The sequence below is a fragment of the Microtus oregoni genome, unplaced genomic scaffold (assembly GCF_018167655.1).
Source record: "Microtus oregoni isolate MIOR12 unplaced genomic scaffold, Mior012 000010F_ref0000083, whole genome shotgun sequence".
In the NCBI taxonomy this organism is placed as follows: Eukaryota; Metazoa; Chordata; class Mammalia; order Rodentia; family Cricetidae; genus Microtus; species Microtus oregoni.
The window spans coordinates 24346395-24370824 of NW_024543069.1; the positions used below are offsets into that span (position 1 = coordinate 24346395).

Below are 24430 nucleotides of genomic sequence, written 5' to 3' on the forward strand. Positions count from 1 at the left end.
ACTTATTAATGGCATCCTCTTCTATTTTAGGGCTATGGGGTTACCTTGAACTTACTTTGGCAGTTTGAAAATATTTCCCAATATCAACGTTTTTCATTTTCAACCCATCATCAATGTTTCTCTTGCCACATTTACAGCTTCTGGGAACTTGAATGTGGGTAGTTTCAGAGGTTATTTTGCCTAGACACAAGAGTCCTGTGGTGTGTCTCCAGTGTTAACTCAGGGCATGGAAGTCTGCATGATAGAATAAAATATTGTGCTTTTAAAATGTTTTAGTGTTTGCACAACAGTGTGTTAAATCAGAGAAGACAGTTAGGTTGAGCAGTAGTGGAGTGTGAATGTGCAGTGTGTTATGTTTTACCAGGGATTGGGGCAAGGGCTGGAGTTAATACACTGTAATGTGCCTGCATTACACGGTACCAGATGCCTAGTCCTTTGCTCTGTTGCTTTAAGGTCTGGACACCTTGTTTTTCTACCTCTTGTTTTTGTTGTTGTTGTTGTTTTTTTTTTTTGTTTTGTTTTTCGAGACAGGGTTTCTCTGTGGTTTTGGAGCCTGTCCTGGAACTAGCTCTTGTAGACCAGGCTGGTTCTACCTCTTGTTTATATGGTTTGCTGCCATCTGGAGTGTTACCTTTGTCCGTATCCAAGTCTTGTCCCAGTCTTCAAGACTGCTGGATTGTCTCTGTGCCCCCCTGGAGCAGTCCACACCTGCTGTGATGCAGTGGCTAACTGTCATGTATTTGACAAGCTGCTGTTTCATTATATAACTTTCCACATGTTTGTTTTGTCGTTGCGGCTGGACTCGACTTCCTCAAAGGCATTGCCTCAGTTTTCCTTGTGCTCCCTTAATGTTTAATGTTTAAGTTGGTGTTGACAAGCTGTGCAGCCTCGGCTCCCAGGAATGGTTACGCCAAGTTAAGGAGCCTCAGTATTTCTCAGTCATCGTGAGCTAGGAAATGAACCACAACTGTGAGTCTGAAAGACTGGGAATTTCTATGTCCTCAGTTCTTTGAACATAGTAGGGATTTGCAAGCACTTTATAGTTAAAACTGAGGTATAAAATAAAATAGTGATTGCTTCTGAAGAAAAGAGCTGAAGCGTGAACAGATAGCAGAAGTTATAATGCTAACTATATTCCAGGTGAATGCAGAGCACTGACCCAAGAGTCCTGTGATGTGTCTGCCGTGTTAACTCAGGCCATGGAAGCCCTGCAGGACAGACCTATCTTATACAAGTAAGACTTACTGATTTGTCTTTGATTATTGTCTTGATTGTAGGAGTACCAGATTCACGTCTCTGTGATGCTCAGTGATACTTCACTTCTTTTCCGTGTGTGCTATTGGAGCATCAGGTTGTGTGAATGCTGCATGGAGTTAAGGGAAGACCATGGGGTTCTGCGGTATGACTATCTCTTAGTTATATGTGGCAGACAGGTAACTTAGCCAGTTTGCCATTTCATTAACTCCCTTGAAATTGTACATCACTGAAACCCCATAGCAGCACAGCCCTGGGAGAATGCAGCTATATAGATTGCATAATGTAGTTACTCTGAGATGAACAAAAGAGTAGACACAGTCTGGTCCATCAATGGGCATTTTTAAATAAAGGCCCAGGTCTTTGATCTTGTAAGTATGCCATCTAAGATCTTCATATCAATGCTTTGGGTAGGAACCCTATGCCTTTTCATTTGTTGGTTTTTAAATTCTGTATCTTGGTGTTACTCAGAACAAGAGTCAGTGCATTTTAAAGCTCTGGAGCAGATGAAAGCCAGCTGTAAGGACAGCAGGTGTTGATGCTGTGAGAGATGACAGTCACCTGTCCTAGAGACCCTGGGAGGGTCCCCTTTCATCAGTGTTTGAAGTATTTCTCATGGTCACGTCACAGAACACGAATGCTGTGCCGGCTGTGTAAAATGACAGCATTGCTCTCTTTGCTAACTTACAAGTACATGTTATAGAGTAGGTCCTCCTCTGAGTGCTAGTGATGAAAACATCAATTGACCGCTTCTCCCAGGTTCCTATAACTTTGGAATGTCATATAAACAAATGGATTATAACAGGATGTGTCTTTGGTAGTCTAGTCTGAATGCCGTGTTCCAGGTGCTGTGTGGCCCAAGTGTCCCATGATAGGAGAGGAGGATGACCTCAGGGTGCCTTTCCTAAGGGAAATGGTATAAAGTGAGTCTCAGGTTAAAAAGGCGTTTTCTGGGAGGGGGCAGAATATTCTTCTTTGAGAAAGTAGTGGGTGTGAAGATGTGAATTGGTTGGAAAGGTGTGAACTGGCTGTGTGTTAGTGTGTATCTATGGCAAACTGGTGCTGACTATTGATCAGTGGCTTTCCAGACCCATCGACCTGATGCTGTTGGCAATGATTGTCAGAGCCCTGTAGTTTTCAGACGCGTGCGTGGTCTTAAGCAAGGTTTGCTTTGCTAAAGATTTATCCTTGTTCAGAAGTTGATCTATTTTGGACACTGATGATTTCCGCGCAAGCACACAGTGTTCACTGGTAATATCAAGCTGGCCTTCCACTACCCGCATTCAGTTCCTCGTAGACCTTGCTTCAGAGCAAGTGTTTTCAGAGGGGGAGAATTATTTTCACAGTTTGCTAAATTTGGCTGTCTGTCTGGCTTATTTTGCTTACAGTGACATCTTCAGTTCCACCCATCTTGCTGCAAAGGGAAAGGTGCATAGTTCTTCGTGGTTATTAACACTCTGTGGTACATACGTACCAAATTTTTAATACATTTATCTGTTGTGGGCACCTAGACTGATTTATGTCTTAGAGGTCAGTATTGGGTGTCTTATCGCTCACTTTATTGTCATTATTGCTATTATTAATGTTGGTTTGTGAGCCCGGGTCCCTCACACATTCAGCATGACCAGCTGGCCAGTGAGCTGCAGGGTCCTCTGTTTCTGCTTCCTCAGAGCCATGATGCCAGGTGTGCATCGTCATGCCTGGCTTTTTCCATGAGTGCTGGAGACCTAAACCTTATCCTCATGGTTGTTTGGCAGGTCCTCTAGAACACCAAGTACTGAGCTTTTAGAGTGGATTCTTGAGTCAGGTATCTTAAACATACCCTTGAGCCTCCGTGAGCATTAGTTTCCTAGGTAGAATGAGGATATAACAGAGCCTGCTGTACGAGGCTGTGGAGAGCCTCATTCCATTAGACATTTCCACAGAGGGGAGGCAGGCATCTGCGACGGCCTAAGCAGGGCTCTGTGGAGCCATCAGGACAGCAGAGGGAAGCTCGGAGGCCCAGTGAAAGGAGCGGAAACTGAGAGGGCGAGCACAGGGGAGGGATAGCGAGGGATAGCGGCTGCAGGCTGTCAGGGGTATTTGGAGGGCAGGTATTCAGCAGGCTGTGGTGATGGCCAGAAAGAGAACTCTGCCTTTCCTTATGTGATCATCTTCCTTGGTGTCTGTCATCTTCCTTGGTGTCTGTCAGGTTGTGGGGTGCTTCCTATAGCCAGCAGGTGGCAGTGTCTGAACTTCATGTCAGCAGTGTGTAGGTATCACAAACAAGACAAAGTCAATTGAAGTCCTTGAGAAAGCTGCCTAGCTCATGTTTCTTAGTAGTTATAACTGGAATTCTAATGTGTTACATTAATAAACGACTGTACCTATTATTTTTCATTGTCAGCTCAACACAACCTGGGACCACCTGGAAAGAGAGCCCCAGAGAGGAATTATCTACATCAGGCTGGCTGCGGCCGTGCCAGGGTGGGGTGGGATTATTGACCGAGTGGGAAGACTGCATGGATGCACCGTTGCGCAGTCTGGGTGTGAACTGTGTAAGAGGGAAGAAGCTTGCTGGGTTGAAGCAGCCAACGAGGCAGCAAGTGTGCAGCAGGGTGCATCTTTGTGCTGGGCTCTGGACGTGCAGTGACTGCTTCCAGTCCTGCTGTGACTTCCCAAAAGTGATGGGCTGTGAGCTAAAATAAACTTTCGCTTCAAAGTTGCTGTTGGTCAGGCTGTTTTTATCCCAGCAACAGAAATGAAACCAGGACAGATAATTCTTTTGTTTTATTTTTTATTTTTTAAAATATTTATTTGTTTGTTTGTTTGTTTATTTATTTATTTATTTATTTATTATGTATACAATATTCTGCCTGTGTGTATGCCTATAGGCCAGAAGAGGGCACAAGACCTCATTACAGATGGTTGTGAGCCACCATGTGGTTGCTGGGAATTGAACTCAGGACCTTTGGAAGACGACGCAATGCTCTTAACCACTGAGCCCCAGATAATTCTTTTGAATCTGAGTATAAATGGAAGTTTTTAAAACAAATTGCTGATTCTTCACCGTTAGTAAGCCCAAAGAGTACAAGTTACTTTGGGGATATGGCAACAAACACATCCATTTTTTTTATGAATTTGTATTTCATTCAAAAAAGGAGATTCTATAATATTCTTTTGTTTGTTTGTTTGTTTTTCAAGACAGGGTTTCTCTGTAGCTTCGGGGCCTGTCTTGGAACTAGCTCTTGTAGACCAGGCTGGTCTTGAACTCACAGGTCGCCTGCCTCTGCCTCCCAAGTGCTGGGATTAAAGGTGTGCGCCACCACCACCCGACTCATAGTATTCTTTTAATTTGCCTTTTAGAATATGTATGTATTTTGAATATTTACTCTTATAAAAGCTACATTTTGAAATTTTGACTTTTGTTGGGAAAGTCTTTAGTTTTCTATGTCTCTGAGACAGATGTTCCATGTCTGACTACTTCGCGTTGTTTTTCTTAAGTTATATTTCTCCTGTGGGATGATCTAACATTAAGTGAGACTTCATGTTATTACACAAGTTAAATCCCAGTGTTCACCAAGCCTTTAGAACACCAAGTAGACTGGAATCATGGCCTCAGTCCTAGAAACAGTTGTTACCTTACTATATATGGGGCCTAGGAAAGGAAGATTGAATTTTTCTGCTTAAAAAGATGAAGGTTTGGGGGTGTTGTTATAATAAGTGTCAGTCATTGGATCATCCAGGAGGTTTTCGTTGGCAAAATTGCCAGAAAGATTTATCTAGGTTAAACGTGTGATTAAAGAACACATGGAAGAAAATAAACACAAATCGTTTGATTCTAAATTGTCCTAAAGTATAGAAAGTAAGTGTGAGCATCTGTGCAGCATAGCAAAGCTTTGCCTGATGCCTGCCTGCATTTCCCCCTCCCTCTGCTACACTGCATCTGCAGAGATGTCAAAACTAGAGTGAGCAGTCCTCAGAAGAGGGCCGTGCCCTAGGAACTGTAGCTGTCTATCCTCACTCCTTCCCTTACAGTAGGAAGCAGTATAAATAATAACATCCATGTTCCTGTGTTTAACAGAACACGGACTTTTCATTCTGTCTACAGCATAATAGAGAAACCAGTATAGCCTGAGAAAATAATTCTCCTGGACGTCTTGGGGAAACTTGTAAATTCTGTTCGTTAGTTATTGAATCCATTTTTAATATTTAGGCTGGTAGAATATTGTTTGGGGATTTTAAAATTGGTGGTATGGAATCTGCTGACTTTACATTTTTAGTTTTTTGCTGTGTACTTTAAAATTATAACTTTTAATTGGAGAGTATAAAGAATGAAAGAATGACAGTTATATTAGGAAACAAGCTGATTCCAGCCACCCACAGATTCATCCCAGATTGCCCTGTGCTCTAGTTTATAGCTTTCTTTCTCTGTTAGTTCCTCCATTTTCAGCAAGAATGGCTGACTTCTGATATAAGAGAAAAGATATTTACTGTCTATAGATAGCCAGTTAATAAATGTAATATGTCTCATTGGAGTCAAAATAAGCTTTTAAAAATGAGTAGCAATTTTGGGTCAGTATTTGGTGCTAAGTTATAGTAACATAAGGAGAAATTTGTAATATGGGAAGAAATTCTTGGTATTTGGGCTATAGAATCCTAACCAGCTTCTGAGAAGTGTGGCTTCCCGTGAACTTTGGAGCATCATGTTTTAGCTGCCGTGCATCCAAGCCAGCTGTTCCTATTGCTGCTGCATCTCCTGCTGCCTAGTCCCAGGCATTCTTTGTTTGAAGGAGCAGAGCTGGTACCTATCGATTGAATTTCTGCATGCTCAACTGACTGTCACTCTTCGTATCCAGGTAGTCCTGCTTGAGGAGCATGCGCCTGCCGAAGCTTTCCTGTCTTGCTGATCTCAGGCATGGAGTGAGGAGCCTGTTAGGGGACGGAGCTACCTCTCATCTCATGATGTGTTCCCTCTAGGTATACCTTAGATGAATTCGGAACGGCCAGGCGAAGCACTGTTGTTCGTGGGTTTATTGATGCTCTCACAAGAGGAGGGCCAGGAGGTACACCTAGACCCATTGAGATGCACTCCCACGACCCTCTGAGGTATAGTAACCAACACTAGTAGGGGATTTGATACTTTTCCCTGGGGACATCTGTACTAACAGGTGGCTTCCTGTAGGTATGTGGGGGATATGCTGGCGTGGCTCCATCAAGCTGCTGCCTCTGAGAAGGAACATCTGGAAGCTCTCTTAAAGCAAGTGACTGCACAGGGTGAGTGTGCTAACAGTTATTGCTAATGCTTAATAGAGAAAATGGGTGTGGCTCCTGTGTTTCCATTGCTGTCTTCACTGAGATAAACACACACTTAGATGACACATAAGCTTCCTGCTGTCCTTACACGCACGCACACACACACACACACACGCACACACACACACACGCACACGCACGCACACACGCACACACACACGCACACACACACGCACACACACACACGCACACGCACACACACACACACACACGCCCTACTTCTATTTAATAGACTTCTGTGCTCTTGTCTGTTGCTTAGGATCTGCTTACCTTCTGTTACACTGCTGCTTTCTTTTAAGACACGGCTGGAGTGCCCAGCATATGTTAGCTCACACCGTCAGCATCACACTTAGAGGTGGGAATACAGTGCACAGGCTGAGTGTTCCTTATATTACTGATATCACTGAGCTGGAATGGCTTGTTTCTGCCACCCAGACTCTTCATTCTCAGGGCACTTTGCTTTGTTTTGCTTTTTTTTTTTTTTATAATTACCATAGGTGCTTAAAATGTTAGTTTGGGTTTTAAGTGAGAATAACAGCTATATTCTAGAGGTGCTGATGTCTGTAAAACTTCTAATTTTCTTAGTTGTAGCTTTCTTAAGAGGTATGTTAGCTACTTTTTTGGTTCCTGTGATGAAATTCCTGTCAAAAGCAATATACGGCGGGAGAACTTCACTGAGGCAGGAAAGGCATGGGAGGTGATTGGTCATAGCGGTGAGTCAGGAAGCAGAGAGAGATGATTCTGGTGTGTCTCGGGCACTCTTGTTTTTCTTCCCATTTGAATCACTTTGGACCCAGTCCACATTTAGGGTGAATGTTCTGCCTAAATTAAACCACTCTAGAAAATGCCTTCATAAAAATACCCAGATACTTGTGCCTTGATTGATTCTAAAATCTAGTCAGATTGATGAGATCAAACATTACAGGAGACTTATTTTAGAGTGCAGAATTTAGTGTGTAAGGTAAGGGTGTTCTGATTTTGATAGGAAGTAGAAATACTGTTCGTGGTATCACCCGACTGGGTGGTGCAAAGTAGCTCATCAGATGGTTTGTGGGAGAAGCCACATACAATTTGGTGGTGGCACTATATCGCAGGCTCAGCTCCTCAGTAATGAGACTTGATGAAGCATAAGTCTTAGATTGGGAAGAAGTTTGCATTTTTTGTTATGTAAGGCACAGTCTGACATGGTCTTCTGTGTATCCCAACTGGCTTCAAACTGGCTTTCCTGTGTCAGCCTTCTAAGTGCTGAAATTATAGGCATGAATAAAATTGTACTCATTTTTTTTGTTCCTTTGTTACTATTCTTATGCAGTTTTAAAAGAATGCATTTCCAGACTGAGCACAGTGGTGCACACCTTAATCCCGGCACCCTGGAAACAGAGACTGGCAGATCTCTGTGAGTTTGAAGCTAGCCTGGTCTACACATAGTGAGCTCTAGGCCAACCAGGGCTACATAGTAAGGCCCCATCCCCTCCCCAGAGTGGGAGTGGGGTGTGGAAGAAGGGATGTGTTTCCTTAAAGGTGCCTTTAGAACAGTTTATATAAGAGACTGTTTAGAAGTTTGAAGATAGATTATTGTTGGGTTAAATCCTGAGCCTGAAAATGAAAATGGTTACCTGTCTGCCTCACCTTATAAATGCCTGGTGCTCAGTAATGATCAGCGCGCAGCAATGTCATCTCTCCTGGGGTGGCGTGGTCAGTTTTCAGCATTCTACTCCCTTGTATGTTAGCCACTCCATGCTCAGGTGAGGATCTGCAGACCCCTCCTGCTGTCCTTCCCCGCCTCTTCCAGCTCACAGGGCTCCAGTCGGGTTCTTCACACAAGGGTACTGTAGTTGGTATTATTATTTATTATTATTATTATTATTATTATCATCATCATCATCTCTTTGGGGGCCCACCACCCAGCTCTCAAATAAATCACCAAAGTCTTGTTCCTTCTTATGAATGCCCAGCCTTAGCTTGGCTTGTTTCTAGCCAACTTTTCTTAAATTATCCCATTTACCATTTGTCTCTGGGCTTTCATCTTTCTCTATTCTAAATACTTTTCTTAATTTCCTACTCCATGGTTTGCTGTGTAGCTGGGTGGCTGGCCCCTGGAGTCCTCTCTCTTCTTTTTCTCATTTCTCAAGCTCCTCCTATTGATTCTCTCTGTCTGCCAGCCCTGCCTTTCTTTTCTCCTGCCTTACTATTGGCCATTCAGCTCTTTATTAGACCAATCAGGTATTTTAGGCAGGCAAAGTAGCACAGCTTCACAGAGTTAAACAAATACAACATGAAAGAATGCAACACATCTTTGCATCATTAAGTAGATGTTCCCCAGAGTGAACAATGTAACACATCTTAAAATAATATTCTACAACAGGGTTCATTTTGTTAATCAACATTCATACAAATTATCAGCATTTTGTAGATACATACTGGGTACTAGCACCATTAAAAACATGTCAAAAATTATACTTAACAAAATGTTGCTGTTTATTTTAAATGCTATTCATGACATTTAATTAATTATTTTTGATTAATAGTTCTTAAAACGTATAAGCGTCAAGTATAACTTGGGAAGAAATAATTATGTTGTACTTAATTTTAGGCGTTGAAGAAAATATTCAAGAAGTTGTTGGACATATCACCGAGGGTGTGTGTCGGCCTCTGAAGGTATCTGACCAAAGTATTGACTTGTTCTTTGGAGTTTAGATAAATTGATAAGTAACAGTTTGAAATTGAGCTACAATTTTGTCAAATTAATGCATCATCTAGACTGATAAAATACACTTAAACTGAAACCATTGCCTGCTCTCTACAATGGGAAGAGCTGTAGTTTGCATTTATGAACTGACTTTATAGTTTATATTTCCTGTGCCACTGGTAAGCAAGTAAGGAAAAGCATTAAATTGAACAACAGCGAATGAGTGCATTTAATGTATTACCTCGAGCACAGTGCCTTCTTCCGTTTATCATACTAATAAATAATGTTTACTCAAATATGAACATATTTACCTGTTGCCACCCAGGGGCAAGCTTTGGAGTCAGAGGGTTCAGAACTCATTCTGCTCCTGCCCCAGGCCTTAACTTTTCTGGGCTGCAGTATGCTCCCATGGGCCCCGCTCGGGTGCCTCCTGTGCACAATGTCGAGGGCAAAGTGAGGCAGATGAGCTGCATGGTTCCCAGGGCTGCTCCTGCCGCAGGCTCCTCTCCATTATGGGGTCACAGAGCTCTTGGAAGTGCCTGACTTCCCTCTACTATGTAGACGTTACGTTTTACTATTTATTCTTATTATAAACTGAACTTCTTTTTATTATTACTTTAAAATTTTCTTTGGTGTTTTGATCCAGGAAAAAAGAAACCTCAGATGACCTACCTTTTGACAGTGTAATATGTTTATAAATTCAAATCTCACCATAACTTGATAATAAGTACTTGAAATTATTTTATGTCTTTCACCAAATGAAATACGTCCTGCAGTGTGATGTTTAGACATTCATAATCCATACACATTTTACTTGTTTTGTATACTGCTGGTTGTTAAAAAGATTAAAAGAGAGAGTGAAATTAAGCTCTTACCAAATGTGGTGGTGCATACCTATAAGACCAGCATTCTAGAAGGCTGTGGAGGAAGACAGAGTTTGAGACCAAATGTGGTGGTGCGTACCTATAAGACCAGCACTCTAGGAGGCTGTGGAGGAAGACTGAGTTTGAGGCCAGTCTGCACAGCACAGAAACACCCGGTGTCAATACCACCACCCCAAAATTTTATTTTCCTCCAACTTTCCTTAATAGCCAAAACATCTATTATGCTATTAGGAGACATTAACTGAATGAATTTTACATTAGTGAGGTAAAGCAGTAGGTCACTAAGAAAAATATTTATTAAGATGAAAGTTGTGTTGGTTAGTGCTTCTATTGCTGTCATAAAACAGCATGATCATTAGCACCTTGAGGAAAATGGTTTATTTTACTCATATTTTCACATCAGAGTCCATCACTGAGGGAAGTCAGGGCAGGATCCTAGCAGCAGGAGTTGAGGCAGAGGTCGGTACTGTGTGCTGGCTTGCTCTCTCTGTCCTTCTGTTTACAATTAACGTCCTTTACAGTTTCATGATTGTGTTAACATTCAAAAAACACCATTTTTAGTGATGTAATACGTAATTATAATCGTGGGGTCAGCCAGTGAGCTCCAGGTTCAGTGAAAGACCTTGTTCAAAAGACAAGGTTGAGAGTGATAAAGGAAGACACCTTGTGTAGATTGCATGCAATAGTATTCACAGCTGCGTGCAACATGCACATGTGTGTGCGCGTATCCACACACCAAAAAAGGTGTTCATATAGAAATTGGTGATTTTTCAATGCAAATGTCATTCCTTGTCTTATTGCCTCACACCAAAGAGGAGTCACTTTCATAAACATGCAAGTGTGAAGATAAATTAATTCCCATAAATAGAGAGAGGTCTTTGAAAATGTTACACATACAATATACACATATTTGCTTACAGAGTCTATATCCTGGGAGCAAAGAACAGAGAAACGTCAACCTTGAGAGGGCTTATTGAACATGTGTGCACTGTTGTACCAGATGCTGCAGAGATTGGAGCGTGTAAGAAACAATGTCTGTTTAGAAAGCAGGAAGAGAACCACAGGAGTAGCAGCGTAAGGACAGACAGAGTAGATGGTGTGAGCATCATTAGTAACGAGGGATGCTAACCAAGGAGAGCAGTGGGTGGTAGGAGTTAATTAGAAGATTCCTGGAAGAGTAAGTTCATCTTCATACTGGTAGCCTTACAGCTGGACGGATTGTTGATATTCTCTTATGACTTTACTCTCTGCTAATAGGAACAAACATGTAATGCAACAGAATTCTTTCTCTCGTTCTTATGAGTGCTGCTGGCTAAGCATCTGTTCAGTAACACTGCAGCTGCTTTTGCAGTTTAGGCCTCACCAGGTCACTTACATAGAGGTGCTCAGCCTCACAGTGGCCCTGCTCGCGTTTCCAGTATTGCCTGCTTTGAGCCAAATGTTGTGGATAGTCACTTTTAAGAATTTGTGTTAAAATGTTTATCATATGTTATCATTTAATATACAGAATTTCTTTAGAAAGCATTTTGGGATTACTGCAATAATGAAATTGTTTCAAGTACTTTTATGTTGTTTATACCTCATTATTAATGAAGAAAAGGTATACTTTTAAGAAATAAATGTTCAGGGTTTTCTTTTTGTTTTCATAGGTTCGAATTGAACAAGTAATACTTGCTGAACCTGGGGCAGTTTTATTATATAAAATTTCTAATCTCCTCAAGTTTTACCACCATACAATCAGGTAACTGAATAGTAAATGTGCTTGTGTCCCCTGGAGTGTTTCTCTGTATTCAGGACACACTTCTGTTTCCTCTTTGTGTATCGTGTAAGACCATGCATGCTTAGTGTTCCAGTATGCCCTTGGGGGCTGTCATTCTTCTCCCCTTTCTGTTCTGTGAATGACCACACACACACACACACACAGAGGGGGGGAGGCATACACACATAGATGACACAGACATAGACACACATACACGGAGTGGCATACAACATACATAACAAAATATGTCTACAAAGTAAGCCTTGCTGCTTTAGTAAATGAGATCCACGATAGCTAGAGCCATTGCTATAGGGAGAATAAGACATAATGGTGAACTCTGTCATCTGGGCACCACTGTCCTCAATTCTTCGTTAGCATTTAGTTTTGCATGAATGATAACATAGACATAGCTTCATCTTCTCTCCAGAAAAGTAAGTTTATTGAATTGGAAATCTTGTGTCTTACCTAAATATATTATAATTGAAATCCCTTTTAATGTATCAATGAGGAAAATAAGTGTACATACTTACCTACTTGCAAAACAGGAGAAATTTCTTTAGATGGCTCTAATAATCATCTATTTAATAGAAAATTTAATATTACCAGATATGCTAATATAATTATTTCAAAATAGCATAGTTTTATAATTAGTCTTAAATATAATGCTACTTAAGCAGCTGTATAAAGTTGAATAACTCTAGTTTGTAGATATATTTTTGATAGGTTATGCTAGTTTTAATGAAAAGAACTCAGTATTATGCAATCTAATTATCAAATCAGTATGAGCTGTTGATTCTTCCTTAAAATTAAAACCAGACTTTGCTGTGTAATCAGGATGCCTGTCTGTTGTGCTGAGAAGACAGTGTTTGCATGTCACATATGTCAGTTCTGACTCACAGCCTCGCTAGAATATGTTAGGAAATATTGGAAGTGTTGTACAAGTTAACTAAACCTTACCCAGAATGCTTGGGACCAGGATTGTGGAGTAGTTATAAAGGCCTTTAACAATCCAACACCACTCATACCCAAAGCTTTCTGAACAGTGGCGTACAGTTTCGTATTTCAGATTCCGGTACTATGGCTGCTCAAACTTTAGTTTGCTTCTTTCCCTTTTTAATTTCCTTACTCAAATGAAAAGGAAACTGACATTTTTATATGAAACTGGAGTGATTGGTGTGTAGATCTCTCTCTCTTTCTCTCTCTCTCTCCTGTATAAATCTGTTGTTGTTGCTAGCTCTTACTGTTGTAGCCCAGGTCAGTCAGTCTACTAGTACCCTCTCCCCTCGCCCATGGTGTATGTCCACGTGTGTGACATATGCCCATCCTGCTTGTGGAGCCCATGTCAGGGGACTTCTCTCACTATCTGCCTTATTCGCTTGAGGGCCTGCAGCTTGCCTTTTAGACTGGTCACGGGGCTCCTGGGGCCCCTGGTGCTGGGGTTCCAGGCACATGCAGCCGGCATGGCTTTATGTGTGTGCTAGGGGTCACACTCAGCCCCTCCACCTAGAAAACAGAAGTCTTACTCATTGTGCGTTTCCCCAGCCTCCACATCTAGATCTCTTTTTAAAGCGCCTTTCTCAGCGGGCTGAATTGTGTTAGCTTCTGTTTTCCAATCTGACATGAAATGTTCTTTGTTTAGTGGCATCGTTGGAAATAGTGCAGCTACTCTACTGACGACAATTGAAGAAATGCACTTGCTAAGCAAAAAAATATTCTTCAATAGCTTGAGTCTGCATGCAAGTAAACTGATGGACAAGGTGGGTGTGCTCAGCTTCCCTGAGCTGCAGCCATAAGGGACTTCTTTCATGTTCTGACTTTAGTGACTTTTTCCCCCTTCAAGCTCATGTTGGGGAAGCTTAGTGTGCCTCAGGTTATAGTTATCTCTCTGGATTAGCGTAACTGTTTCCTAATTGGAGAAATATCTCAAGATGAGTTTCACTACCTCGTTTTCTAAATGTTTCAGTTTTAAACATTTCAATGCAGAGTGTTCCATTCCAAATATGTGTAACTAAGACGAGCTTAATCCTCTACGTGAGAGCCACTCTGGCACTGTGAAACCTGGAGCTCTTACAAGATGTCTTTTCTAGACAGTTTCATAGTTTCGCCTCCCAGTGGCACAGCTTTATCTTCTGTGTCACACCCATGAACATTTATGAACGTGAGTAGAGAAGCTCCATGTAATATAAACAAACAGCTAAACCAGAGGGACCTGTCTGCTCTAGCGTTGTAACTCTCACAGAGTTCTGCAGCAGGAACGATTGTTCTTTGTCAGCTTCAGACTTGTCTTGCTGGATGCGTCTATGGACGTAGCTGCTGTGTGGTCTCATCACATGTTGATCCTTTTATTGTCAGAAGATGGCCTTTATGTCTGGTGATGCTTTTGTCTTACTGGTGTTTTGTCTTATGTTAGTGTGACTATACTAGCTTTTGTTTGGCTATTTGTAAATTATGTCTTTTTATGTTCTTTTCCTTTGAACTTGTTAAAAGATAACATGCAGTTTGAGTATGGTTTTTAAAAAATAACTCACCCTCAAGTCTTTGCCTTTCAATTAGTATGTGTAACCCATTTACATCCAGATGACTTCCTGAGAGTAGAATTTGTTTCTTTTGCTCTGTTTTCTATGTTTTCTATGAGTCTTCATCCCTGTCTCTCCATTCTGTCCTTTCCTTCTCCCTCCTCTGTTGCTCTCCTCTTTCTTGTGCTGGTATTATTGCATGTAGTTTGTCTTCATGAAGTTATCTTTTCATTCACAAAGAGGAAAAGAAAATATAAACAAAATTACTAAAAAAAAATATTTTTGTCTTGATAGTATCATGTTCTCCTGCATTCTGACGACTACCTCTCCCAGAAATACAATTGTTGGCTGCCATTTTACTTCTTCCAACCCTTTAAGTATGCAATATTTAGTGCATTCTGGTGGTACATTGGCTGTTAATCTTAGTGAGTTACAGAAGGTTGCAAGCCACCATGTGGGCGCTGGGAGTTGAATGCAGGTGCTGAGGAAAGAATGGCCTGTGGTCCTCACCACTGAGCCATCTCCTGAGCCCCTCTCTTTTGAGTTATGCTCTATCTCCATGGAGACCACTGCAGATTTATGTTGGAATTCAGTCAGCTATTTGGCCATTGAGATGAGTGTTCAGCAGATTTGGGGGGTCATCTGTCATTGTTTCTTCAGGCACTTCCTGTTTCTTGTTCTCTGTTTCTTTTGGATTAAGCTGAGGTTGGTTCATGGGGCTCTGTTCATTTTCGTTTCACTCCCTTTCTTTCTTCCCGTCTTCAAGTTCTGTGCCTGCTCACATCTGTTGGTGAACGCTGTAGTGAAATTGTCTTCCAGTTACTGTGTTCACCTGTAGTGCTCTGGTAGTCAGTTGTTTCTGTCCTTCCCTTTGGCTGTCATAGACCACGTTTTCTTTTCTGCTTATGTGTCTCATAACTTTTCTTGTTAATACTACTTTCAGAAAAGAAAATATTTACACGGTCACTCTGCCATTCCTACTAATGTCAGTTATTCATCAACTTTATGTATGCAAAGTTTTAAATAAATCCTGACATTTAAAAGTTTCCTCTTTTTCTGTCTGACCCAAGGCTATAGTGTCTTGTAAAGACTTCTAATTGCCAAATTTTGTTTTATTTACAATACGTATCCATTAAAGTTAAAAGTACTCTGATGCCCTTCTGAAGTTTTCTAGGCAGACTCTCAAACTTGTATAAGTTCTTTTTTGTATTAAAAAGAAATAACAGTAAAAAGGAAGCTCACAGGGGCCTCTGGTGGTCCTTCTAAGCAACAGTGACATTAGGCCTGGCTTCCCTTCCCAGGGTAACTCAGGCTCAAGTCAACAGCTGATACAGCATTCTACCCAGTCCTTCAGAGTCCCTCTGATGCTCTGAGGATGTAGCCGTGAGAAGATTAAACCTATCTCTCAAAATTTTAGTGGTACTTATTTTCTGTGAACCACTTTTCAAAGTGCATAGCTTATGGGTTAACCTGGAATTCTCAGGGGGCCCTTGATGGAGAAGGGAGTCAAGAGCCCCTTCCTAGACACTGAGCCATAAGAGCAGATGATGATTCTCAGAGATACAGCAGTTCTCAGTGACACTGCTGCTGTGGGGATTTTTTTATTCTTACAATTTGGGCTAAAAACAAAATAAAGCCAGGTTATGTTAGGTATAAAACAAATGTAATTCTACAATTCAAGTAAACACCAAGTTTTCTCATAAATTCTTGAGCTTTCACATAGAAAGTCATAATAACAGCTCTGGGGCAGGCTGGTAAAACCTTGTCACTCTGAGCAACGTACTTCAAAATAAACTGGCCATAAGTTGTGAGCTTTTAATACATCAGACATGCGCTGTGTTACCCTTGTGTTTTATCATGAGCCCTCTGTGTGCTTTAACCTTCCTGAAGAAAACCTGGGCAGCAGGTAAACTGTTCTTCTGGTGCAGGTTGAGCTCCCACCACCTGACCTTGGACCCAGCTCTGCCCTCAGTCAGACACTCACTTTGCTGCGGGAGGTTCTGGCATCACACGATTCTTCAGTTGTCCCCTTGGATGCTCGGCAGGCTGACTTCGTGCAGGTAGCTTGTAAATTCCTTGATTGCTTGCTCACCTTCTGTTAGACGTTGTGTGAGATGTTGGCGTATGCGTCTGTATACTTTGATGATCCCTTTACTGTTGATGTTGATGTTTTCAATATTAAGTCAGTTCTTGATTTTAAAGGGGAATTCAATGATGCCCATTTTTGTGCTATTTGGTTTTGTTATTAAATCTTGACCTCATGAACTTTTATAAGTTGGCTGTCTTCCAATTAGCTTGGCATTTAATTCTGAAAGACTATAACCCCAGGACTATATCCTGATTAAGAAATAAGAATCCATTTCCTTTTCATTTACAGGTTTTGTCATGTGTCTTAGATCCTCTCCTCCAGATGTGCACGGTATCAGCCAGCAATTTAGGCACAGCTGACATGGCCACGTTCATGGTCAACTCACTGTACATGATGAAGACGACATTGGCTCTGTTTGAATTCACAGACAGGCGCCTGGAGATGCTTCAGTTTCAGGTAAATTTTGCTAGGGAGTGGCTTCTCTATGAGCCTGCTTTTTCAGTGTGATAACTCTAAGTTACTAACTTTTGACACATGTTAACGGCCTGACTTCATCAATTCCTTAAGGCAGTTTGTCTGAAGGATGTTCTCTCTCTCTCTCTCTCTCTCTCTCTCTCTCTCTCTCTCTCACACACACACACACACACACACACACACACACACTTCTGATTTTCAGCTTTAAAGAAGCCAGAATGTGAAATGGTTAAAGAACTTGATTATATTCTAGCATAGGATGGTATGAGAAAGCCCTCTGATTCATTTGAGTGTTCAGTGCTGTGTGCAGATGTCGTGTTATATTGTAATTGTAATTTGCAGGGCATGTAGCAGGAGCAGCAAGTGTTCCAGAGACCAGACATATTTATTCTGTCCGTGAGTAAAGCAGTATTAGCCAAGATGCCCTGGTCTAGCAGTCACTGTTCCATAAGCCAGCTGGTGTCTCTCAAAAGTCTGTATGATGGCTAAATCAAAGCCATTCATCAGGTACATAATACTTGGGTTCTGATACTGACAGTACTGGTAGAGGCAATGTTCAGGAGAACAAGGCTAAAGCAAAGAGCCCCAAATGTCTGTCACTAAAAGCCTGAAGACTGGTAGTGGGTATAATGAAGTTTGATTTGTAGCCTTGCATTTTTCTGAAGAGTGACTTTGATACATCTAAATTTTCTAATTTCTAATTCATTCGAGAACATTTAAGAATGATCAGTAATCATAAAGTCTTAATAATTTTGGAGTTTATTGTAAAAAAGCACAGTTCTCAACCTCTCCCATTTGTCTCTCTGGATGTTCATTTTTTTTTTAATTTATCTTGGTAGTTCTAAATACTTGTATGTATTGCCACTTAAGATTTTAGAGAGGCTTGATTTTTGGTCTCCTTCACTCTTCCTCCATTGCCCTCCCTCCCCCTCTCCAGCCGGTGACCTTCATCCCCTCGGTCCTTCCTTCTGCGTATTTTATGTCTTCCATTGCTCTCCGCGTCCCACCTTCCTCACACCCTCATCCTCCTGTCTCATGATCCCCAGGCTTTCTTGGTCCCCACACATATGCTTCCAGACGGGTGATGCCTCTCCCCGAACTTCCTCGTCTTCCCACTGCAGTTGGACAGTGAGAGCCATGCTGCGGTGAACTCTGTCAGCACAGCTGCTGTGCTAGCTGAGCCGTGTCGGAGAGAGTGATTAAACTTCCTGTCTTCAATAACTTTATTTCCGCGGACTTAAGTTCATAATATGGTTTTTATCGATATCTCTGCCGTTTGTCTCTTTCTTTTCTTGAAAGGTTCAGATGTATGTTCGTACAGTGCCATTATTCTGCATTGTCAGCCGTGTGATGTTTGTCCACAGTGTTGTGCACGTTTCCGGCCAGCACGATGTCCCGTACCTGTTCAATGGAGTTTGTTAGTGTGTCCAGGGTCTGTTCTCTCCACCCACATCCTCATGTGTCAGCTGGACTCTTCACACGCATGTCAGAGACATGGCTCCTCAGAGTCCTCCAGAGACACAGCTCATGTTGTTAGACCATGGGTTCTAGATGCCCAGACGTCATCTCCCTCACCTCCCCCTCCCCCTCAGCTTTCTCCAGCATGGCTGGTAACACCAGGGAAAGCTGAGTCTCCTGTTTGGAGCAACTGGCTCTGTCTACCTAGAGGCCTATAAGGATCTTCCTTTGGGCTCAGGTATGTCCCCAGCATATTGTAGGCGTTTCTCTTATTATTGCCATCTTAGACAATGAGAGCAATTTCAGTTTGGAGATTGAAGCCTTTCATTTACTCATTAATTTTTTTAAAAATAATTTCTCTGTGTGTTACTGTCTTATGTTCTGCAGGTCCTGTCTTTGTTTTATTTTATGTTATGAATCTGTTCTCCAATTTATTCTGTCTCTTTAGCATGTTTCTTTGATACTTTCTCTCTCTTCTGTTTTTCCTTCAGGTCACTAATTTGGTTGTTAGCATCAACTAGTTTCCTTTTCACTTTCATTAAATGCTTGTATTTAAGCAAATTATTATAATTATTACTAATATTTGGTTTTCCATAAATCCAAGAAATAAGGACTCTTAATTGTACTTCCTTGGGTATTTTCATTAAAAAGAACAATGTGGCGGGCTTTTTTGTGGGAGGAATACAGGTGTTGGAGTCGCTTGAACTAGAAGGCTTTCATGTGGTGACAGAAATGAGAGTTGGCAGGTGCTCTGTGTCGTTGGCAAGCAAACTGGCTAAACTGGGGACACTTTGGAGTGAATGGGGAGGACCAGGCAGATGGAAGGAGCAGCCTCTTCTATTGGACTGCTTTCCTTCCGGGGCCCCATTCCTCAGCTGCAGGGCCAGGTCCCATCAGGGTTCTTCGGAGATGGGGCTCCTCAGGCAGTGGAGGGAAGGCTCAGAATGCAGCCTTCAAGCCCTTCTTATATCCGAGTAATTTATTTTAACAGTCATTGTGACTTTTGTTTGAGTTCTGCTTTTGAAATAGCTGAGAATCAATCCATATTCCTTAGCTGGTGGCTGTCTTAGAATCCTTTTTAGTTGTAACTTCTTAAGTAACAGCGGGAAGAAAAATCTGTTGTGGAGGCTGCTTGGGTCCCATAGTCTGGGCCACAGCAAGAGAAGGCTGTGACGACAGCCCCAGCATGTAGTAATAGGAGCGGCGGGGCTGCGTCCCCATCACCCCAGCCACCTGGCTAGCTTATGCCCCGAAATAACAACACACAAACTGTATTCTTTTAAACACTGCTTGGCCCATTAACTCTAGCCCTCACATCCTGATCAACCCATCTCTAATAATCTGAGTAGCATCAGTCTTACCGGGAAGATTCTAGCCTACGTCCATGCTGGGTCGGAGTTCATTGCATCTGCCTCAGAGAGCAGAGCTCTCGCGTCTGCCCAGGAGAGGGGAGCATGGCGTCTCTGCTCTAGAGAGCAGAGCTGTCGAGTCTGAGCTCACTTCCTCTTCCTCCCAGCATTCTGTTCTGTTTACTCCTCCCACCTATGTTTTAACCTATGAGGCCAAGCAGTTTCTTTATTACTTAACCAATGACCTTCCTCCATCACCAGCATGCTCTTCCTTTACTGTGTCTCTGTTGGTTCTCTTCTACAGAGCTTTTTCTTCTGTATTTATTTTAGATTGAAGCCCATTTGGACACTCTCATAAACGAGCAAGCGTCTTATGTTTTGACTCGAGTTGGCCTGAGCTACATTTACAATACTGTACAGCAACACAAGCCTGAGCAGGTGAGCACTCAGGGGTGGCTTCTAGGGATGGACTGTAGATTTTAATCTTGGCTCTGCCACTGGTTAGCAGCTCTCTCTGTTCGTGTCCTCTGCTGAGACAGGCCTAATCAGTGTCTGTCATGAGTCAGGAGAGTGCCTGAAAATGCAGGTAATTCTTTGTTAGGAGTAATGACAATATTTAGGAATTACTGTCATAAGATGTAAATACACAGAAATGAGTATTATAAAGTGTACAAGACGTTCATACTGGTGATTTTTTTTTTCCTTTTTAGACAGGGTTTCTCCGTGTAGCTTTGGAGCCTATCTGGAACTTGCTCTGTAGACCAAACTGGCCTTGAACTCATGAGGATCTCTGCCTCCTGAGTGCTGGGATTAAAGGCGTGCACCACCACCCGGTATCCTGGTGAATTTTTACAGTCCCATTTCACCTTCAGCCGAATGAATAAATGGATTACTATGAAAGTAAAATTATCCTCCATCTAGTTTAGCAGATCTGTGAAGGAAAGTGTTCTGAGCCAAAATGATCTTACAGAGCCCCAATAGTAAGAGGTCTGGAGAGGTGGGAAACCCTAACACAAAGTAAGATTATAAGATTGCCCAAGTTCAGAAACTCATGTAAGTGCTTCCAAAGAAAAGCATTTTCTCTTAACTGCAGTAAGAGTAGGGCCATAAATGCGGAGCAAACCAAAAAAAAAAAAAAAAAAAAGCTGCCTCAAGAAGCAAGGAACTCACAGCTTCCGCCCTTCTGTGTAGCTGATTGACAGGGGAGCAAGTTCCTCATGTTGTCTGCTCCCTAAACCTCCACACCTCACCAGCATCCTCCAAGTTTTATGTCGCTTGCTTTTCTTGCTTGAGTAAATCTCAAGTGTGGTGCTATTTCCCTTGTTGATAAATGTAGTTTTGCCCCTCATTTATGGCCCTACTCTTACTGCAGTGAAGAGCAAACTCTTCTCTAGAAGCAACTACACGATTTTTCTGAAAGGGGGCAATCTTGTAACAGACCATTTTTATAACTTTTTCCTAGGGTTCTTTAGCCAATTTGCCCAACCTAGACTCGGTGGCACTGAAGGCTGCAATGGTAAGTGCTTCACACACCCTCTCAAGGTGGATGTCCTTAGGCACTACTGGCCGTGATGTGCAGTGACGGACGTCCTGGGTGATAGGTTTCCTCCTATGATGTGCCCTGCAGCTCTGTCGGCTCCTTTCATCAGCCTTGCCCAGGGCTGCCTTTGGTTGTCCTCGCCCCTCAGACCTGATGAAGTCCACAGTACTGCAGTTTAGGATCTCCTCATTTTCAGAGCTTGGCTCCTGATCTGGTGGGGAAACAGGAGTGGTGGCACATGTGGGTTGGGCTGTGGGCTGCAGACTTTCTTTGGCCGTGACTCCCGGCTCAAACGCCTGTCTTTGTTTCTTGTTTTTTTTGTTCTTTCTGAGATGCTAACTGAACTCGGATTCCTGTTTTAGAATAGTGTCTTACTTTCAGCAGGAGAGTCACAAAGCCTTTAGCTTAGACTTTCTTTTTGTGGGAGCAGTTGCAGCAGTGGTAGAATGCTTTCCTGGCATGTACACCATCCTGTGCTCAGGCCTCAGCACTGTACAACATGTACACTAAGACACAGTCACACACGTGAGCACACTCATACATAGACTCACCGATACACATATGCACATTTACACTGATACACACATTCCTACTCATACACAAACTCACAAACATAGTTACAGTCTCATTCATGATGCACACATGCACTCATACATATTTATACACACTCAAACAGACTCAGATTCACAGTCATTAACACACCTATATATTCATGTCTACTTTCCAACACATATACATACACTCATGCATGCGCACAGGCACACACACATACCCTACTCCTTCCTTTCAGTATGAGCACCACCTCGTGTAGCATGGTCTTCTGTTTGTTCTGTGCCTGCAGCATAGATATGCATTATGTTATGTGCATATCTCCCCACATGTAAGTCCCATAACCCTGTCACTCAGAAGATGACCCCTCTGCAAGTTTCACAGCACTTCTCTTGCTATAACTCCTTCATTTGTTCATCTAGGAAGTCACCTTCCAGAGCCTGGGGCTTGCCTCCTAAAGTTACCATCTGCCCTGAGTTCTTCAGATAATCCCTAACAAAGTGAACGTCCTCTGCTGAATAATTCTGGTAGCAGAGATGCCCTACATATTACTGTCTTAGTTCTTTTTCCTGTTGCTATAATCAGATACTCTGATCAAGTTAAGGAAGAAGGAGTTTGCTTTAACTCACGGTTAAGGGTCTATCCATCCTGATAGGGTTTTGAAGCAGCTGGCCACTGCAGTCCATAGTCAGAAGAAGAGATCAATGAATGCATATACATCCAACCCCTTCTCTGCAGTTCATGTGGCCCCACCCCATGAAATGGTATTGCCCAGCCTTAGTGTGGATCTTCCTGCAATTAATCCAATTGAGAAACTTTCTCATGCCCATAGCTTAACCTAATTTTGATAGTTCATCATTGAGATTCCAGGTGATTCCAGGTCCTATCAAATAGACAATTGAAATTAACCATCACAACAACCAGGACTGCTGTTAGACAGTGTATGATTTAGAACCCTAAGTGAGATGGACAGGGTACATTGTATCATGGTGAAAGATCCCATGGAGAAATAACAATCATAGCATATACACCAAGTGTAAATTGTACTAGCAAACTGGAATCTCAGAGGAAATTTTATCTTTAAAATTTCTGATCACAATGAATGAATTTCAGATTCACTTTAAAAAAAAAAACAAGTTTCTTAGGAATTTGTTTGTAAGATTGGGGTTGGCTCGGTGAGTGAAGTGCTTGCTCCATAAGCCTGAGAGCCTGGGTTGATTCCCAGGTATGGTGGTATATGCCTGTAATCCCAGTGCTGGGAGGAGGAGGAGGGGGAGAGAGAAAGGACCCACGGGGCTCACTGACCATTCTAGCCCACTTGGTGTATTCTAGGCTACTAGAGACAGTGTCTTGGTGGGAAAAGATGAATGCCCAGTTTTGCCCTCCATCCTCTGAATACACATGCACATATGTACACAAACACGTGCACATAGTAACATGCACACACACTCTTTGACTACCCACTAACCCTTGCCCGCCTTTCTAAATAAGTTAGTATAGGCAGTTTTAGGGTGTTTCTGTGATAGGAAGTGCTCATTTGAACAAAAATCCCTGGACAGTTGTGTTTGGGGGGCGGGGTCTGAAGTTTTAACACTCCCCAGAAGTGGCTGTTCAGTGGCTCCTTAGCGGGTCCACACAGCTCTCACTCATTCTTCTCTCAGGCCCAGTTTGACCGCTACCTCTCAGCCCCAGACCACCTTCTGATGCCACAGCTGAACTTCCTCCTCAGCGCCACAGTGAAGTAAGTGCTGCTCAGAGGGAGGCGGGAGAGAATCGGAACCTTTTAAACAGCAGTTTTCCTTTTCAGACAGACATTCGCTATGAAGAGCAGTTTTCAGTGTTTCTCCTGCCTTTGCACCCCAGGGAATCAACCTTGGCAATACTTATTCCTTACTCGTATTTCCCTCCTTCTCATTAATGTGTAATCTTCTGATGATGGAAGTTACAGAATAATCCCACACTAGTTCAGAATTACATAGAATAAAGGGTTATTTATTTAGAGGATCACAGTCCTCTACACGGATGGGGAAGAGAAACCAAATCTAACAGCTGGAAGTGAGAGCCAGAAGCATCAGAATAGGCTTCATGGAAAGAACGTAGCCCTCTTGCGTGCAGGTTCAAGAATTTCTCATATTATGTGACTTTTAAGTAATAAATTTAATGTGTTTGGTGATATTATTTTATTATCCTGTAACTGAGTTTAAGCACCTGACAGTTCTTAAAAAAACAGTGTATTGTACCTCAAGTTGTGTTTCTAAGAAAAAAAATTAAAAAATAGCATTGCTATCTTAAAATCATGTTATCAGTTTTTGTTTAAATGTTTTCAGTTTGTTTACTTTTTAAACTTTTATAACATTTGGGGTGTGTGTGTGGCATATGCATGCCCCAGTGCACTTGTGGAGGTCAGAAGATGCTTGAGGGAGTGGAATTGTGTCCTTACACTTCTGTGAGCCTCAGGGATTAAAGTCAGATTGTGACTCGGCGGAGGCACTGCTGTTGGCTAACCATCCTGCCTGTCCTGTTCTCTAACATTTAGATCATAGAGAGCAGTGTACACAGTAGCACTGAAGTGTC

General features: G+C 42.2%; 1 protein-coding gene across 1 annotated transcript in view; it reads left to right on the forward strand.

Annotated features, from left to right (window-relative positions):
* The window catches only part of Cog6 (component of oligomeric golgi complex 6), a 44745-nt gene that overhangs the window by 9880 nt on the left and 10435 nt on the right, over positions 1–24430 (forward strand). Inside the window, exons 8-18 of the mRNA XM_041659538.1 lie at positions 1141–1234; positions 6214–6342; positions 6419–6510; positions 9143–9207; positions 11772–11863; positions 13521–13638; positions 16326–16457; positions 16775–16942; positions 20098–20205; positions 21230–21283; positions 23518–23597. Coding sequence (XP_041515472.1) covers positions 1141–1234; positions 6214–6342; positions 6419–6510; positions 9143–9207; positions 11772–11863; positions 13521–13638; positions 16326–16457; positions 16775–16942; positions 20098–20205; positions 21230–21283; positions 23518–23597 — 1132 coding nt within the window. The remainder of the gene's footprint in view (positions 1–1140; positions 1235–6213; positions 6343–6418; positions 6511–9142; positions 9208–11771; positions 11864–13520; positions 13639–16325; positions 16458–16774; positions 16943–20097; positions 20206–21229; positions 21284–23517; positions 23598–24430) is intronic.